Genomic DNA, 19,610 nt, shown 5'->3' with positions numbered 1-19,610 from the left:
TACTAAAAATATGTTGAATATTTTTATTTGTTTTCATTTCCTTTTTCAGTTACTGTTTTAAAGTCTATTGATGTGAACACAGTCAAAAGAAAATGCTGCAAGGCCTGAGATACATTACCATACAGGTTTTTGATTTTGTTTAAAAGTGTGTGTCTGTAGTATACAAGCTTAAAGAGAAATTAAAGATCATATGCTACTCTGCATTTCAACTACAGAGTTCAACACATAATATCTAATATAAAGTTATCAAAACATTTTATGTTTTATTCATGACATTCAATGTTAATTTTATCTGTTTTCATTTGTAACAAAACTCTCAGTAAATAAGTGTTGGTTAAACAATCTATTTAAGACCTTCAAATACAAGAAATTAAATACAGTAAAGGTAAATATAGAATTAATTCTACTTTAGTCTAAATGAATTAAATACCATTTATATTTCAATAAAATATGTACATATAAAAATTCAGCATATTTATATCACTGAGGCAGGGACAAAGTGGTCTACTTTATTTTGTACTTGCACATTGTGCTATGTAAGGGTGTCATGGAAGTTCTCCAATTATACAAGTTCCGGCTTGCAATCGGCCACTCGGGGAGGCAGGCACCAGCTTATTTCTCAACACTGAGAGGGGGATTACTTTGATAAGCTGGTAATAGCTCACCCACAATCATTATGGGAAATTATAGATTCTGTGTCAGAAGCTAAAGAGAAAAATAAAGCCTTTTGTAGTGTTTTGTAATGAGAAGAATCAATAGTGAGTCTTGGATTGATTGCTCGTGCAGTAAACAAAATCTAGTGATGTGTCATGCCTTTTCGTCGCATAGGTTGACAGTATTGTCAGTGAAATATGGTTGTTTTATTTTGTTTGCAGAAGGATTGGTTGGCATCAGCATCTAGGAACGTAATCCTAAAGCTGCATTGGATACAAAAAAAATATAAAAACATTGGCATTTTTAGTGATTAAGCACTTGTATCAAAGTCTGGAGGTCTAGATTCTCCAAGTTTTGGAAAATGTGACTTTTTAATAGTCTAAGAAAGTGACCAGCCAGATGCTTAAAGATAGCACCCTTTCTGTGACCCTATTTTCTCAAACAGATGCGCTAAATAATGTAAAAGACAACCATTTTCTAAGAAGTTCTCCTCAACATATATGATCTTTAATTATATTGTGGTGCTTTGCTTAGTGTTCATGCTGAAACAGAACTGTGTTTTTTTAAAGAGTTTGCACATAATCATTAATCCATTCGAATGGTAAAAAAAACTTTGCAATCCTTTTAAGCTCATTTTTTTACCTTCGGTCTATCACAGTTCATAATGTGTTCTGAAATCATTTTTGTGTAATATTTAAAGTACATCATACCACAAAGACACAATTGTTTAGCAAATAATAACTAAACACTAGTTGGACCCTGATGGAAATTAGTACATTACAGCAATTAAACTCCACAATGTTTCTTCTGTTGTTTTTATTGATCTTTAACCAGAACATTCTAGACGATTTGAAAATAAAAATGGCCACCGATGAGTGTTTATTTGAGCATGACAAAAATGATTAACTTATTTATACTTCAGCTATCTCTGAAAGTTGTGCATAACCATATATTTGTCCATTTGCTATCAACCAGCATAGCATTAGCTACTTTATCTGCATCTCTTTTGGAGGGGGAAGGAAGGGATCACTTCTAATCTCAACCATGTTAAATTAATTATCATGACCTCTAGTGTTGACCCAAATAAAAAATGTATTGACAAAATACACTTCTTTTAGTATTTTAAAAATCTAGATTGTGGCTTCTTTCAAACTTCCTTTCTGTACTGAGAAAAATAATCAAATTCATTTAAGTGTCTGCATAATTCAGAGCTCTAAATCTTAGAATCTTCCTTGTTTTTTGAATTAACAACTCTTTGAGCTGTTAAAGAAAAATATGAATTTCAAACAAACTGGACTACGAATCTTGGTACTAAACTGTCACATCAGACTTGTTTTTGAAGCTATCAAGGAGTGAGCGCATATTAATACTGATATCAGTTGAGTATCAAACACTTTAGCATGTCACTGTAAAATAATATTAGTACTTTGTTTCAGTTGCATCAGCTTACTTAAAATTGCAAAAGCTATTAAAAAATTGTCAGTTTGAAAGGAGCAAAATACTTGTTCACCCAGCTTCCCTTGAGTCAACTGCTTCTTCCTCTATCTTCCATTTTTTCTCTGCTAATACTTCTGTCTTCTTTTGAGATAGCACGTTCTTTATTCCTTATTCCTGAATTAGAAGAAACTGGAGCAATACTTTGACAAATAATAGAATGTAGTTGCAAAAAATCCTCTAATACAAGCTGTAAAGAAAAAGATATTCTGTAAAATCAAGCTGCCTGAAGATTTTTTAAACTTAAATCTAAATTCAGAACTAACTCTTCCTAACAGCACTGTGACTGCACCTACATCAGATGGACTGCATTGGTTCAACAAGGCAACTCACCTTCTCAAGGGCAATTGAGGATAAGCATTAAATGCTGGCCTTGCCAGTGACGCTCAAATCTTATGAATGAATAAAACAAAAACTGAAAGGAAATGTGCTACACATGCACTGAAACACACCTGAGCTTTTTGCTGAGTTAGTGCAATTCTTTATTCATTTATAATCAAGATGACTTGGAAACGAAGGTAATTGATGCTTCCCATACTAACAACAAGGAGCTACACTCTAGAGGAGCACAGACCAAAGAATCAGAGTTACAAGATGCTGAATTTGCACTGAAATCAATTTCGCTATGGAATTGTTTTTGTTTGTTTCCAGTTAAAAAAATAAGTGGACATTTAAGTTACTTTATTAGGATGGGGTCTTTTGCAATGAATGGCAAGCTGTGACATAACGTTTGTATATTTCCTCATCATTTTAGCAACGATTAAAATGGTAAATCTGTTTCATCCCATGTGTTTAGTTGCTAATAACATCATACTGAATGGAATTGTGTATAACTCTTCATATTTGAACTCAAAAAGATGAATTAATTTGTTCAGAGCAAATAGTTGCTTGCTATTATATGATGAGCCCTTTAAAGCCTTCTTAAGTGTCTTATAATCAAAGAATAACATTGATTTTCTTTTTCCTGTTTTACTATCCAAACTATAAGACCTGAAGGACGTTCTTTCTCCAGTGCCACGTTTAGTTTTTTACTGTTTAATATAAAGAGGAATGTGCCGGTATGCTTAGAATAGTCAAATTGTGTCCATGGTAATAACCTCTAAGGAAGTCTTGTAGCGCATTGGGTAGCATCCCTACCTCTGAGCCAGAAGCTCTGGGTATGTTCAGAACATGGCCAAACAGGTTTATTATCAAGCTGCAGATTCTTCTAATACATCTATGGTTGGCAGTAAGAGTGGGAAAGTCTTCTCGGGGGCCATGTTTGATACAGAGTAACGTCCCTTAAGCCATAGCCCCTGGCAACAGGTTGGTGACCTGCTCCAGGAAAAGCAAGCTACAGAAACCGACATCGGCATGAGCTATGTTTGCTCATGTATCATTAAACATGGGAAGCCTCTCAGTCTAACAACAAAGTCACAAAAGTGCTTCTATAGGAGTCATTAAAATATAACTATCTAATCAAATTGTTCAATTGCTTATAAAATATATATGTAAATAAAAAATGAATTCCCAGTCAGAAATGAAGCCAAGAATAAAATGATTTTTCTTGTAAATTACTGGAAGGATACATGCAATTTTCTTTCATCATTTAAGCTATTTAGTTATAACAATGAATGTTTGATTAAAATTTTTGTCAAGGACAATCATAAAGCCAAAACTGTACCAAATTACAAAGACATAGACCGGGATATTCAGGTGGCAGAGGAAGTTTACCATTGGCCAACGTCGGGATCTTCGGGTCCTTCTGAAGTCAATGGCCATTGGCATTGTTTGTCAGCCTTTCTGGCGGGAAGTACTGGAAAATCCTGCCTATAATAAAAACATTTTAGAAAACGGGAAATTCGCTTGTGCCATCCTTCAGTGATGGATTTAATCATTTATAAGTTTCTTGTACATTTTCGCATGAATATTCCTGTGAGCCTCATTAGGAAATTATAAATTCTTGAGGCCTAGTTGGGAGCTGCATGTCTAGAAATTAGTTGCTACTGTACAAACTTGTTCTTTTCTTTTTTAAAAAGAAGCTTGAAGAATTCGATTCAGACCTTCCTTGGCTGTAATTTTATTTGTAATGTTTGATTTCTTTTCTATATTCTATTGATAATTTCCACATCCAGATAAGCGTACTGATAAATCTGCAGTGTCTGGTGCTATCCGGCTACATATTAGCGTGGAGATAAAAGGAGAGGAGAAAGTAGCACCCTACCATGTTCAGTACACGTGTCTACATGAGGTAATGGATCACCCATGAATTATTACATTGGTGTCATTGTTTATTTCTCAATGTGGAGTCCTCTGAAGACCACCTGTTATCCTGGGTATTGGGCAGTATTCTCTGGAACACCCCCACCCATGGTGTGTTTTCTGATGGTGGAGGCAGCTCATCATTGGCTGCCAGTGGGATATTCCAGTCCCTCCACAGTCTACAATGTTTTGCGTGGCTCGCCCACCCCGTCGCTGGGGAACCCACAATGGGGGGGGCGCCGGCGCCTTCAGCGGGACTCGGAGATTCCGCCGACAGGAAGGGCTAGAAAATTGCCCCCATTTGTATTTGTCAAGAACGCAAAGGAAGAAAACGAGAATTAAAATCTTCAGCAACTGTGTTTCTGCCAGTGGTATCTTTATTTTAGATGTATTCTACTGAAAAAGCATACATAAACATTAACAGCATATTTTCTAGAAGTCACAGGGGGCAGATATTAGGGTCTTCTTCTAAATCTACAGAGATATGTAGGTTGCTTTACTGGAAAGTTTTGTTTCCAAATTTCTGAGATATCAACTGTTCCAGATGGGGTTTTCCCATCAGCTAATTGAATGTCTGACAGTTTTCAATGAGGTAATAAATAGATGACAGTTACTCAACCTACATTTTTGTATTATTTATTATTTTGGAATCATCTGTCAATTTTTACCCATTAAACATTAAATATGGTTACATTACAATTATTAATGTTTCAGAGTGGTGTGACCTATGTAGAACATCATAGATATCAATGTCTCCCTCAACGAGTAACATTTTCTTTTAGGGCTAACCATAAACTCCATCATTTATGGTAAAATAAAACATTTACTTCAGAAGAGATGCAATATCAGTAACTGGATTTAGTTAACTTTACAAATCGCTTTATAGCACATTGGGCTAAATCGCTGGCTTTTAAAGCAGACCAATGCAGGCCAGCAGCACGGTTCAATTCCCGTACCAGCCTCCCCGAATAGGTGCCGGAATGTGGCGACTAGGGGCTTTTCACAGTAACTTCATTGAAGCCTACTTGTGACAATAAGCGATTTTCATTTCATTTCATAGCATCAGCTGGATTTCTTGATTAGGTTACAGTCTAATTGCTCTTGGCTGAGTGTAATTCTCAACATCTTCCTGACTCCAGTGTTGATGAAGTTTGCTTTTCCTTTATTTCCATAAAATGTTGTTTTCGATTTTAGTGGCAATCTTGAAATTTTTCACAGGAGTGTACAACTGGTATACCCATTTATGCCAACAATCAGAACCAGATTTACTTGAATTTGATTGATGAAACTGTTCCATTTATATACAGTACTGTGAACGGTTTCAAAAATGGGAAGGAACAAAGCAACCCATTTTCCGCTCTCCCGTGAATGCCTTGTCCTGTATATCACATATTCATATTTGATATATAATTTCAGAGTTACATTAATAGTCCTCACATGTCTGTGATGAATGTAAGGATTCAGATGTATTGTGTTATAGGTATTTTGCGCAGTAAGAGTCAAAAGCTTGGGTTAGTGTGTGTGTGTGGGGGGGGGGGGGGGGGCGGGAACTGGGGTACAATTGAACCATTGTAAAAAGCTTGGGCTGATAGAATTTTGTTTTGATTAAGGGGATTCCCTGTGGAGTTAATTAGATTTCAGCTTGGTAAGATGGTGTAATTACTGGGTGGAGTTAAGGCATTAGGCACTTTGTGGAAAAGCAGGTCAGCGCATTTCTGAGCTGAATAAAACTGTTCAGAAGTGAAGCAATTTTGCTCTTCTGCAATTCAGCTAAAAGTGATTAGCAGTCTTTAAAGCAGTGTAGACTTGTCTGAGAACAAGGGGAGCTGAAGCAAGATGAGAAACAGCTTCTGAAGTAATACAGGCAGAGTTCTGCCTGGGTCTGACAGGAGTCAGATCTTGTCTGTAAAGCAGTATCAAGAGATTTCTCTTTCTCAAAGAACATCTCTGTAATGCAAGTAATCCTGTGGACTCAGAGCTGAGATGTTATTTTTCCTTGTGGCTTGAGTGGGAATAAAGATTGCAATTATTCACTGTATTGAGTAGTAATGTTTAAGAGGTAATTGTAAACTATTTCCTGGTGTGATGTTAAAGATTTTAATACTATGTAATAAAGTTTGTTTTAATATACCATATCCCTATGTCTTTATGAATCACTCCTCTCCTCACAGTCTTACAAAATTAAAATAAAATATTGGGTTTCGGTCCAGTATCCTAACCACTGTTGGGGTCTGGTCTGGGATCATAATATGACAATGCCTCAATTAAAAGTTTCAAATAAGTTTATTTTTTATAAACAGTATTAGTTGTGATTTACTGTCAAAAGAATGTATTGATTTTTGTATGCTTCTACGTACAGAATCAATTTCATTACCTGACGGATATACAAAACAATGGAGTTGTGAAGATTCCAGATGCAAAAGGAGATGATGCCTGGAAAGTTTATTTTGATGAAACTGCCCAAGAAATAGTGGATGAGTTTGCAATGCGATTTGGTATCGAATCCATTTACCAGGCTATGACGTAAGTTTATGCCGTTGTTTCAATTAGTATTTTTTGAAAGAATTAATAAAATGATCTGTTAATTGCTGACAGTTAGTATGCAACATCAATGGTTCTTCCTTCAGTGAGATTCAGGGGCTGGACTAACTCGCTGGCTTTTAAAGCAGACCAAGGCAGGCCAGCAGCACGGTTCAATTCCCGTACCAGCCTCCCTGAACAGGCGCCGGAATGTGGTGACTAGGGGCTTTTCACAGTAATGTCATTGAAGCCTACTTGTGACAATAAGCGATTTTCATTTTCATTTCATTTAAAATATTGTGCTGAATTCCAGTCAAAGGATTGTAAAATATGTCAAAATTTTCACAAATACTTATATTTTACCTTAATTCGTATAACAAGCAGGAACTATTCTTTGACCCCACCACTTCATTTCAAAGGTATCATAAATATTGCATCCAGTAGATTGTTCAGTAAAAATGCAGAGTGTAAGCACGTGACATCACTTCAAACCACTAAAACCAACATAATTCATTACTATAGATGTGACTGTCATTCCTGTCAGTACTGTTGTTAAGAAAATGTTTGTTGCTTGCCAAATTAATTTCTGACACACAGATGAAATTATATAGCAAATAAAAACATTTTATTTGACTCAAAAAGTTGACCTCGGGTTTCATATCTTCAGCAAATCATAGGTTGGCAGCCCCAACCATTACTTGGTTAATATTTCTGTTTCAGTTACTATTTTCCTTTACTTTGAAACTTTTTCTGTCAATTGTCCTCCACTGTACACCTGTGTTGAATGTATTTATTGACTATCTTATTCTGTGATGACACCCTCTGATTCCTTGTTCCCATGGCTATTATTTAAGTGTAAGTGTTGGTAGGGAAGAGAACATAATCAAGCCTTATCATGTCCTTATTCAGTGTACACATATGCATTTCTGACACTGCCCACTAGACAGCCAAGTTTCTGCCCTAACCTAAGGCAATTGTACAAATAACTGAGATTATTTTAACATAAATAGCACATAACTGGGACCATTCAAGTTTAAAATTATATAGTTCAGCTATTCAGAGTTAGAGCCACTAGTGGGATTGCATGTATCTGCAATAGATATTGTATATTTAAAAGAGAAATTGAAATTTACAAAAATGTGCTATTGCCTCTTAACTATTATATTTCTATTACACTTTCGTAGGCATTTTGCCTGCCTGTCTTCAAAGTACATGTGCCCTGGAGTACCAGCTGTGATGAGTACTCTGTTAGCAAATATCAATGCTTACTATGCGCATACCACTGCCTCTACCAATGTATCTGCCTCTGATCGTTTTTCAGCCTCCAATTTTGGGGTATGTATTAATAACAGGGCAGCAATTTTTTCACATTTTACATTGATTCTCTGCGATTGTAAAGTTGTCTAAGATTTCTGTGAGGGTTGTGAAAATTCGCCTTTCATTTCATTGATTTGGTCTTGATTAACGGTTTTTTTGGCAGCAAGATTGAAATGAACTTGTTTGAAATTTTTATTTTCTAACGCAAAAGACCATGAGATTTGAACCAATATTTCATGGACAATTTACAACCTTCATTGTTACAATAATAGAAAGGATGTCAGATTTGTTCACTAATAAACTATTTTTAACAGGAGCTTTTATCTTGTATCTATCCACAGGAAGGCTAGAAGTTGAAAGTAGAGATGTTGACCTAAACTTGTACATACAAAATTATTCAATTTTCTACAAAGCATTACAATAATTCACATTGACTTTTATGGTAGTCAGCTGAAATAAAGCATTCCTGCTATGTATTGCATCAGTAATTGTTTCATATCATCTAATTAGTGATTAGATAAATACATAATGTCATGGAAGTATCCCTTTAAGAAATGTTTTGTCTTATGTGATGTCATTGTGTGGGTGGAGCTGGGCTGTGGATCTGCGTTTTACTTCTGTTTTTGAGCTGGGAGCTGTTGTATGGCTCTGAGGTTTTTTTCACATTTGGAAGCTGAATTCAGACAGAGAAGTCTTGTCTTGTCTCTCACTCTCTGCTTGGTAAAAGGTATCTCCAGATCATTTGATAATTTAAAAGTGATAACTGTTTTTTGGAAGGAATTCAAACGTGCTGTTTTGGACAGGAAACAAGAAGTACCTATACCAGGTCTTGAGTGCTGTGTGCTGGGCCACACGTTTGAAAAGGGGTTTATGGTTTATGGGATCTTGTTACTAAATTGGGACAGCTTAAAGGGGGAATTTATTAAGGGTCATATATAGAGTACTGTAGCTGTGTGGGGTATTTATGTTTGTAGCTAATAAAAATGCCTACAGTGTGTGTTTATAAAAATGTTAACTAAATTTGTAGAATAAACTTTGTTTTTTGATTAAAAGTGCTTAAGGCCTCTGTTGAATAAGACCTGGAAGGTAGGCCCTTGTGCTCCTCATAACCAAAATCTATAAACAGTTGTAGGTCAGGTGAACTCCATGATATACATTGGAATTTTCTAAACCCTGGCCCATAACAATACAAAATAAGGCTACCAGATGTAACAAATAATGCTCTTGTTATCTGCAGGCTGCAGCCTGGAATCATTTTTTAAAATGAATTTACGGGATGTGGGCATCGCTGGTTAGGCCAGCATTTATTGCCCATCCCTAGTTGCCCTTCAGAATGTGGTAGTGAGTTGCCTTCTTGAACTGCTGCTGTCCCTGAGGTGTACGTACACCCACTGTGCTGTTATGGAGGGAGTTCCAGGATTTTGCCCCAGCGACAATGAAGGAACGGCGATATGTTTCCAAGTCGAGGTGGTGAGTGACCTGGAGAGGAACCTCCAGGTGGTGGGGTTCCCAGGTATCTATTGCTCTTGTCCTTCTAGATGGTAGTGGTTGTGGGTTTGGAAGGTGCTGTCTAAGGAACCTTAGCGAGTTACTGCAGTACACACGGCTGCCACCGTTCGTCGGTGGTGGAGGGTTTGAAAGTTTGTGGAAGGGAATCAATCAAGTGGGCTGCTTTTTCCTGGATGGTGTCGGGCTTCTTGAGTGTTGTTGGAGCTGCACTCATCTAGGGAAGCGGAGAGCGTCCCATTACACTCCTGACTTGTGCATTGTAGATGGTAGACAGGCTTTAGGGGTCAGGAAGTAAGTTACTCTATGTCAGTCACCTCTATGTTTGCTCTCAGAGATGCAAGTAAACTAGGAATAGTCCAATTGCATGGTTAAAGGAATGCAGAATTTTTGGTGTAATCGAGTTAACACCATGAATACAATACTGCCAAGTGGCCTTTACCTTTTATGGTCACCCCATCAAGCCTTCTGCCTCTATTAATGTTTACCCATAAAACTGGCCTCACACAACTAGATTTTCACGTGCAGCAGGAATTAACATTAGTCATCTGATGTTTTATTTCAATTTTATTTCAGTTTTTGTAGTTTTCTTTTCACCTCGCTGAGACCTGGGGCTGGATTCTCTGCTGCCTGCCACCGGTAGAAGAGTCCCCGACGCGGCGGAGAATTCAACGTCGCCCAAAAAATAGGATTAACGCTAGGCGTTGATCTCTTTCCGCTGCCCCGGTCCCCCACTGGCGGCAGTATTGAGGTATGTGCCCTGCACCATTGGTAGGTTGCAAATCGGTCACATTGACCCATTTGCATCCTGTTAACGTGCTGCGCACCATTCTCCAAGTATGCATAATTCTCCGATTCATATGGGTGAGAATTGGCCCTTGAGGTGGGACAAGGAGGTAAATTTTTGAGGGAGTTGTCCCCACAGTCCATCGGAGGGCTCAACACCCCCACAATACAAATCCTGCCTAGACCACCCCCCCCCCCCCCCCCCCCCACCAGAGACCCCTCCGGAGAGACTCCCCCATGAGAGAGAACTGCCATTAATGTGGTCCAAGAGCTGTCAATCATAGCTAGATGTTAATAAACATTGTGGTTAGTTTCACAGGGTTCTTGAGATCCATTCAAGTGTGAAAGGAAACAAAATTTAAAAATCCAGACAGCTGGCTGTGGACAAGCTGTCAATAACAGCCTAGTAAAATCAATTTCCATTGATATGAATGAAAGCCTTGAAGATCAAAGATCTGAGGTGATTAAAACCCAGCTCTTGTGGTTTTCGCTTTTTGGAATTTGCAAGTGCTGCTTTCTTTGCCTGAGCCAGCAGGTGTATTGCACAGGTGAGTTTTAAAGCAGTGTTTTTTTCACTGTCTCTGACTGGACTGCTCTTTAGCTTCCAAACATGAGTCTCTGTAATGGCAAGAGTATCTGGTGGAGGTCTCTCTCATGGGCAGGGGGGGGGGCTCTGGTGGGGGTCTCTTTAATGGGGGAGTTTGGTGGAGGTGTAATGGGGGGATTCTGGTGGGGGATCTCTAGTAGGTGGGTCTTTGGTGGGGGTATCTCTAATGGGGACATCTCTGTAATTGGGGTGTCTCTGTTGTGGGGAAGTCTCTGTTATGGGGCTCTCCAATTGGGGGTCTCTAGTCGGGGGAGGGCTCTCTTATGGGGATCTCTGTAATTGGGGGGCTCTCTGTAATGGGGGGTCTCTCTAGTGGAGGGGTCTCACTGGTAGGGGGTCTCTGTATGGGGGTCTCTGTAATGGGGGTCTCTGTAATGGGGCTCTCTGTAATGTGGGATCTCTGTAATGTGGGGTCTCTGTAATGAGGGGTCTCTGTAATGATGGGTCTCTGTAATGATGGGTCTCTGTAATGGTGGGTCTCTGTATTGGGGGGTCTCTGTATTGGGGGGGTCTCTGTATTGGGGGATCTCTGTATTGGGGGGTCACTTATGGGGTCTCTCTTATGTGGGGTCTCTGGTGGGGGATCATGGGAAGTGGAGGGGGCTCTCTTATGGGACAGGTTACTGGTAGGGGTCTCTGGTGGGAGATTGTGGCGGGGTTGGGTATTGTGGAGGGAGGGTGACCCAGCAAATCCCGTGGTGAAGGGGTAGTGGAATGCCAGTGATGACTGTCGGGGAGAGAGCCACCAATACCTCCGTGGTAGCAGCTGGAGGCTATTAGGTTGCAGTGCTGATTGGGGCGCCCTTTAAAGATCTCTGTAGAGCTGGTTGCCAGCTCTATCAGGCCCCACCCCTCCAGTGACAACAGAAACCATGCCCACTCATTTTCTTTCTTTAAAGAGGCTCAATATCTGGAGAGAAATCTGCTCTGTGTAACTGGAGAGTTATATACTAGTTTTCATTCCAAGCCTGACACTTTGCCAAATTCTGATAAGATTCTGCCCAATATGTCTTGCCAAATATGCAAGTGCTGCATTTCCAATTGTTCTTATATATTTTTCACTCTTCTATGGTTCTGATCTTCAATGCACTGATTGCATGCTAGAAAATATTATTTAGTTGCTTTTTGAGATATTTTGCGACACCTGAGGCACTACCCACGTGACCAATCTCGCACATTTAAACTGGGGAAAGTTTCTGCTGCAGGAGGTGAACTGTTGAACATTCATGGTGACTGAATTAGAACATCACATGTTCTCAGACTTTTTTGCTCCTCTTCAGACATTTGAGATCAAAGACCATCTACATTTTGTAGATGATTATGGCGTTCTAGCTGGAATGTACAAAACCTTTCCAAGTATCTTAGAAGCTTCATGTAAACCTAAGATACTTTCATCCTGTCATTAAAAATTGACTTCCATGGGTGGCCTGGCCAACCACACCCAGATGTCCTGGGCATGCCCCAGACTTGTCGGGTTCTGGACAACCTTCTTCGAGACAATGTCCTATGTTGTGGGGGTGACGGTGTAGCAATACCCAAGAGTAGCAGTCATTGGGGTATCAGACCAGCCAGAACTATTTATGGGGAAAGAAGCCAACGCCCTTGCTTTGCTTCTGTAATCACCCGCTGAAGAATCCTGCTCAGCTGGTGATCAGCGGCACCACCCACAGCTGCACACCAACTGGCAGACCTGTCATAATTTCTTCACCTGAAGATGATCCAATTCGCCATCTGAGGGTCAGAGGAGGGCTCCCACACACTTGGAGGCCTTTAACCAACTTGTTTCTGGACCTGTTTGAAGCCAACAGACAGTAGAGCGAGGGGAAAGGGGTGCACACAGGAGCCAACGAGACAGCAAGCAACAAACGGAGGGGGAGGGGGGGGGGAGGCCAGGGGGAGAAGAGTGGGAGACTGGAGAAGGCCGGAATGACTAATAGGTGGCCTAGAGCAAGATCACAATGAACAGAACCCCCAAAGAAACACCAAAAACAGGATGGGGGCCAATACCAATGGAAAGATTCTTGTATATTGTAGTCGATGCACATACCCTTGTCTATTGTACAGTGTATAAAATGAATAACAGCATTAAAAACATTTTCTGCAAGAAGGAACAAAAGGGGAAAGAGGTTGAAGGTAAGAGGGGTTGGGCTTGTTTTTCTTCAATGTTTGGTCTTTGCAAATTGCATTTGGTTTGTACAGATTTGTTTATTTTGTAGTGTATAAAATGAAAATAATCTAATAATCTTTATTATTGTCACAAGTAGGCTTACATTAACACTGCAATTAAGTTATTGTGAAAAGCCCCTAGTCTCCACATTCTGGTGCCTGTTCGGGTACACAGAGGGAGAATTCAGAATATCCAATTCACCTAACAAGCACGTCTTTTGGGACTTGTTGGAGGAAACTGAAGCACCAGGAGGAAACCCACGCAGACATGGGGAGAGCGTGCAGATTCCGTACAGACAGTGACCCAAGGCGGGAATCGAACACGGGTCCCTGGCGCTATGAAGCAATAGTGCTAACCAGTGCTACCATGCCGACCCAACCCTAATAAAGACATTTTCAAAAAAATTGACTTCCCAAGTGGCTTCTTGAAAGTGTATTACTTTGTTGCCATACAACAGGAAACACAAAATGAAAAATCACAGCATCACTGCATCTTGATTATTCCTGAAACAAGTGTCCATAGATAATATACATTAGGTAACTGACATAATAGGTCACTTGATTATTCTTATTTTGACTAGATAATCTGTTTACATGAGATTTTAAAAATTGGCTTTAGTCAACTCTATCTCTCAATGAAGTTTATTTTTTTCATTGACAGTGATGCATGTAAACTGGCAATGGGACATGTCTGTCCTTGATAGCTTATAGTTGCTTGTCTAAGCACCTTTGTTCAGAAATTAAGTGAATAGATGCAGTGTGAAATAGTTCTGTCAGATATAGCCTTTGGGTAAGAGCATCCTCCTCACACCTGCACTGCCTATCCTTCAAGAAATTGGAACTATGGGGAGGATTTTCCACCCCCATTTTTGAAGGGGGCGGAAAAGCCGGTGGGAACGGAGAATCTGACGAGAGTCCCCAAATGACTTTCATGCCGGTGGGGTTTCCAGTTGTCCCCACCCCGCAAATGCAATCATGAAAGATCGCGATCCCCATTACCATACAATTAAGTATCATTTACAGGCTTCGCTGCTGCACCTGGTAGTGCATGGTGGTGGGGAGGCTTCCATTGGGTGGGATGGGGTGGGACTCCCGGGGGACTTGGAAGTCCTGTGTCGAACTTCAATGGGCAGGAGGGGGGAGTCCCATTCATGGAAGTGGGGGGCGGATTGTCCGTAGGCTATTTGTGCTTCCACTCTTTATGCTTATACTCTTTGTGTTTTCAGATAAGGGCGTCCCAATCTGTCAGGGTCCTTGAGTGCTGGCGGGGTGGACTCATTCAGAGCCCACCCTGCCAGCATGAAGTTCTGGGACTGGTCTTTAGGGTTACTTTTGATAATGTGTCAAAAAATATGGCAAGAAAATTCGGCAGTGCAGTTGGTGAGCTTGCACACCGCATTTCCCGTTTGACTTGACACATTGTCAAAAAAGGAGAAAATTTTGCCCCATGTAAAACATGTCTTCAAGAAATGTCTTGGAAGAAAATATACACGGCAAGATTCTCCCTTGTCTAAAAAAGCATTGTGGACGTGATTCTCCGCTCCCGCGCCTGTTGGGAGAATCGCCTGGCGCGCCATTTTTCCCCGCGACGCCGGTCCGATGTCCTCCCGCGATTCACCCAAGCGGCGAGAACGGCCCCGTCGATTTCTGCGCGGCGCAGGCCGGAGAATCGCCCAGGACACCCAAAATGGCGATTCTCTGCTACACCCCCTATTCTCCGGCCCGAATGGGCCAAGCGGCCGGCCCAAAACGACGGCTTCTCACCTGCGCCATCCACACCTGGTCGCTGCCGGCGGGAACAGCGTGGGAACGCTGGGGGGGCGGCCTGTGGGGGGGCGAAGGGGGTTCTTTCACCAGGGTAAGACTCAAAAGGGGTCTGGCCCGCGATCGGTGCCCACCGATCGGCGGGCCGGCCTCTCTGAAGGAGGACCTCCTTTCCTCCGCGCCCCGCAAGATCCATCCGACATCTTCTTGCAGGGCGGCCTCGGGGAGGACGGCAACCACGCATGCATGGGTTGACGCCGGCTGGCGCCGGCCAACCCGCGCATGCGCGGGTGACGCCAGTTACGCAGCGGATGACGTGGCGCCGCTTTTATGCGCCGCCAATGCCCGGCGCGTGCTGACGACGCTGCTTTCGCGACACGCCCCCCGAGTTTCTCGCGGCCCCGATCCTAGCCCATTTTCGGGCCCTGAATCGGTCGAGATCGGGGCCGTTTCACGCCGTCGTGAACCTCAACGGCGTTCATGGCGGCGTGGGCACTTAGTCGCGGGAGCGGCGAATCGTGCCCTGTGAGTCTTGTGATATTGTCGTTGATGTCACAATTTATCTTAAAAGGATAGTTGTCCCTTTCCTACTATGTTGAGGCTTGTTGCTGGACAATCTTAACATTGTAAGTAAGGAGGATGCTTCTAAGGGTAAGGTCATCAATCTTTAATTAACATTTTGAATGTGTCAATGAGTAATACCTGTAATCAATGTTCATGCGCCTTCAGACATTTTACAAGTTGTTTTTTTCATTCTCAATTTGAACATCTGAAAACTATCATTCCATGTTCTCTGCAGCCTTCTCAAGGGTATTTAGGGATGGGCAAGAAATACTGGTCTAACCAGCAATGCCCACATCCTATGAATTAATTTAAAAAAATCATCAGGATGTTGCTTTTCACCTTTAGAAATTTGCTGATAAGATCATACTTCCTCTTTAGCAGAGTTGTACAAGCTGAACATGTACGTATTGTTAAAGATCAATAGCCATTCTGGTAGTGTGAAGGAGATGAAACAAACATAATTTGAACACACTGAATGTTTTTTGAAACAAACATATAGCGCAGACCCATTTGGCCAAGCACTATTATTAGTATAATTCTTTGAGTTAAAACAGTGCAGTGCCCATACTATCCATTTATTCATATTTTTTACGTGAAGACAAAGCCCGCATAAAAATTAGTTATGGGTGAATTGTACTTGAGATTGGAAAATAATGTAAAAGCTTAAAGTAAGCATTTGGCAATAAATATGAGAATAAAATAATGAGTACAGTTTGCTACAGAACATGATGGCTAATGTTCCATTTTAGAATCCCAGTGGCGTCTAGGTTGTTTGAATCATGTGGAGATACAGCAAAAATAAAAGTCAGGACCACACCCTAATGGTATCGCAATTATGTGAATGAGTCACAGTACTAATTCTACAACTGCTCTGTTATCATGAATGACCAAGTGTAGATGTTGTTTAGTTCTTCTGAGTCAGTTCAGAACAATCCCAAATGACCCCTTTTGATTGAGATGATATAACCATTACTTAGATAGGCAGATCATTGATGAGAGGGGATTTTTTTGTTTCCAACAGAATCAATAGAAATGAAAATTTGACAGTTCCTAGAAGAGTTAGTTGCTCTTCAACAGGAGTTTAATGGCCAGGCAGTATGTCGGCAATCTATCCTTGTGTTTCAAATCATTAAAATGTTTCTGTTTTCTCTTGCAGAAAGAGAGGTTTGTAAAACTTCTGGACCAACTGCACAATTCTCTTCGTATTGATCTGTCAATGTATAGGGTGAGTTTGGCACAAAGGGCTTTTTAAGTTTCTTTTCATCTAAGCAGAATTATGTCATGATTAAAAATAGTAATAAAAAGCCTAATTAGTACCAGAAAATAATGTTGTTTAAAAGATGCAGTAGCCTGAGTTAATGTCAGTCATCTTTTGAGGGTTACCTATATTGTACTGGATTCAGAAAATAGCCAACAAGTGACAATAAAAGAAGATACAATTATAATGGAGAAATAAACATCTTCTCCACATTGTCCAGATTGATGTCCCAGAGTTAGATACGTATTTGCATGTTTGGGCTTCTGTTAGTGCAATATTCATTTTGTTACAGAATTAACCTGCTGTATTAACTAAATCGATACTGATATATAAAGTGTTAAACAAGTTGTCATGGATATATTTTGTACTAAACAGTCCCCTGCAGTTCCACGCCTATTATGTATGTGTATGGGAGAGAGTTGCAGCAGATTAGTAGTAGTACAAAAATAAGCTAATGTAGACCCCTAGTTAACCTCCCAATTACTAATTATTACTAATGAAAGGATATTGGCAATCTTATTTTTTTTTCTCAGTAGGCACAAACTGACAGAACAAAATTGCTTATGTCTGTTTGAAGTGAAATTGCTGTGTCAGGAATCAAATGTCCAGAATATTGAGACACCATTTACTGTAGGATTAAGATAATTGAAATTAACAGAGTTCTGGAAACATTTTCTGATTCCAGAAAGTGATTCCAGCATTTTCTGTTTTTATTTCAGATTTCCAGCAATATTTTGAGTTTGTACAAGGATACTGCTGAAACAGTGTTAACAGTTTTGTTTATTTATTCAAAAGTGATCCCATTAACTCTTTGAGCACAATTGTTCTCAAAATAAACTTTGAAATATGTGTTATTCAACCAAAAAGAATGTATATGTGAATAGCCCTCAGGTCAGACTTGGACGGGTGGGAGGTGGATAGGGGCTAATGCAGGCTGGCAGTGGCCTGCAATAGTGTTGCGGAGCTGGGAGGAGAAACACTGCTCCTCTTAGCTCCACGTGAAAATAATTTATTTTGGTTGACAGTCCTTTAAGAGCCATTGTTTTAGGCCACCAAAATAGCTAAATATGAGTGTAACTGGCCTTCCTCATCTCTGCTAAACTAATCCAATAATAGGTCCTGAAACAGGTGTTTGAATTCTCATTAGTATCTGTAAGGGAAAGGAACTAATGCCTACTTTAGACAATATGGAGTTGAGTGTGTTTCAAACTCGGTTGGGCACAGCATCATGAAATTGGTGCTTTTTGCATCAAAATTTGACCTGTTAAATAGGCAGAGTCTCTTCCTTCGACAAAGATTATTCATTTTATTCATTTTTTTGTGTTAACTGAATCTACTCTATTGTGGCGCATTAAATGAATCAAAAGCTGCAGCAAGTTTGCTTTCTACCATACAATTCAAATCTTATTCATATAAATGTGAAATGGATTAGGAAAGTCTAACTTATTACTTGAAGATTTATGTAATGAGTTGTAAACAATGCATTCTGCAACATAAAACTTCGGTGGTCTGAGAGTTACACTTAAGTTGTTAGGTAGGGTGGAATATAAAGTATGGTTAGATTTAATACAAAAATAAATATTATTGAAAGTTAAACTACCTGAAATGCAGACCAAATGAAGCTACAAAAATGTTGGATATTCTTGAATTTGTCCCATGGTACAAGGATGTTGATGCATAGAGCAGAAATGCTGAATTCTTCGATTGTATACAATTGGAATGTGTTCTATACTTTGTAATTCCATTAACATCTGAATGGATTTGTTCCAGTTGTGGATAAAATAATTTCTTTCAAACAGAACAATTTCCCAGCAAGCAGTCCTGAAAGGCTACAAGATTTGAAGTCTACAGTTGATCTCTTAACCAGCATAACCTTCTTTCGAATGAAGGTAGGTCAACATAATGGGCTGGATTCTCCAAAAATGGGGCTATGTCCCCACGCGGTGTAAAAATGCTGGCTTTTTACTCCAGACTTTCCTGAAAAAACAAAGAGCAATTAACTTAGCTGCAGGGGGATAGCAGGGACCCGGGGAGCTTCACGCAGCTTTGGCTGCGGATATGGGCCCCCGCACTTCCCGTTCCGAGTCCGCGCATGCCCACGATGGCGGCGGCTTCCAGCGGCTGCGCCGAGCACCATGGCGGACTCGGACTGTGGACAATCACTCAGAAAGAAGGTCCCCCCGATTGGCTCCGCAGTGCCTCATCCGACCCGCCCAATCGCGGACTGAGTCCCGACCAGCCAGACCTGGTTAGAAACACGCCATCGGGTAATCGGCCGGTCGGGATCGGAGTATCGCTGGGAGGGCCTCTGGCAATGGCCGCCCAGCTGCGCGCCATGATTCGTGGGAGCGGTGCCAGGCCCGATTTTCCCCTTAAAAGTCGATTCTCCGCCCCCGTGCCATATAACGCGGTTTCAGTGCGGGGCTGCGGAGAATCCAGCCTAATGTATTTATCTAATATTGTCCAGGTCACATATTGTCTGACAGAAAAATACAGCCTGAGCTCCAAAATATAGTCACAGCACGAAAACATATTGGCTTAGGGTGCTAGGTGGCATTCCACTCACCCAAAACTGGCACAAAATACAAAGGAACTGCCAAGTGCAAATTGTGCCCAGTGTAAATCAAATTGTCACCATCTTTTGCACCAGTTTAAAAAACAATCACGGAAAAGATTGTGCTAGTTTGACAAAGAAAATGTTTTGCTGAAATTTCTAGTCAAACCTTTTTATAT

The 19,610-nt window shown here is 40.6% G+C and overlaps 1 protein-coding gene and 1 long non-coding RNA gene across 3 annotated transcripts in view; one reads left to right on the top strand and one right to left on the bottom strand.

Moving 5' to 3' along the window:
• LOC140395097 (protein unc-13 homolog A-like) overlaps positions 1-19,610 on the top strand; it is a 522,914-nt gene that overhangs the window by 386,100 nt on the left and 117,204 nt on the right. Inside the window, exons 21-25 of the mRNA XM_072482511.1 lie at positions 4,263-4,378; positions 6,749-6,912; positions 8,094-8,244; positions 16,776-16,844; positions 18,677-18,766. Of these exons, the coding sequence (XP_072338612.1) occupies positions 4,263-4,378; positions 6,749-6,912; positions 8,094-8,244; positions 16,776-16,844; positions 18,677-18,766 (590 nt within the window). The remainder of the gene's footprint in view (positions 1-4,262; positions 4,379-6,748; positions 6,913-8,093; positions 8,245-16,775; positions 16,845-18,676; positions 18,767-19,610) is intronic.
• Positions 10-18,946, bottom strand: LOC140395098 (uncharacterized). Of its 2 annotated transcripts, XR_011936103.1 has the most exons (3): positions 18,478-18,946; positions 3,862-3,957; positions 10-2,338 (listed from the first exon to the last, which is right to left on the bottom strand). It is a non-coding gene; the product is annotated as an uncharacterized lncRNA (long non-coding RNA). The 2 variants fall into 2 exon arrangements; XR_011936102.1 differs by lacking the exon at positions 3,862-3,957.

The sequence above is a fragment of the Scyliorhinus torazame genome, chromosome 18, assembly GCF_047496885.1.
Source record: "Scyliorhinus torazame isolate Kashiwa2021f chromosome 18, sScyTor2.1, whole genome shotgun sequence".
Taxonomy (NCBI): Eukaryota; Metazoa; Chordata; class Chondrichthyes; order Carcharhiniformes; family Scyliorhinidae; genus Scyliorhinus; species Scyliorhinus torazame.
Note: the sequence above shows the minus strand (reverse complement) of the source record. Positions and strands in the feature narration are given on the sequence as shown.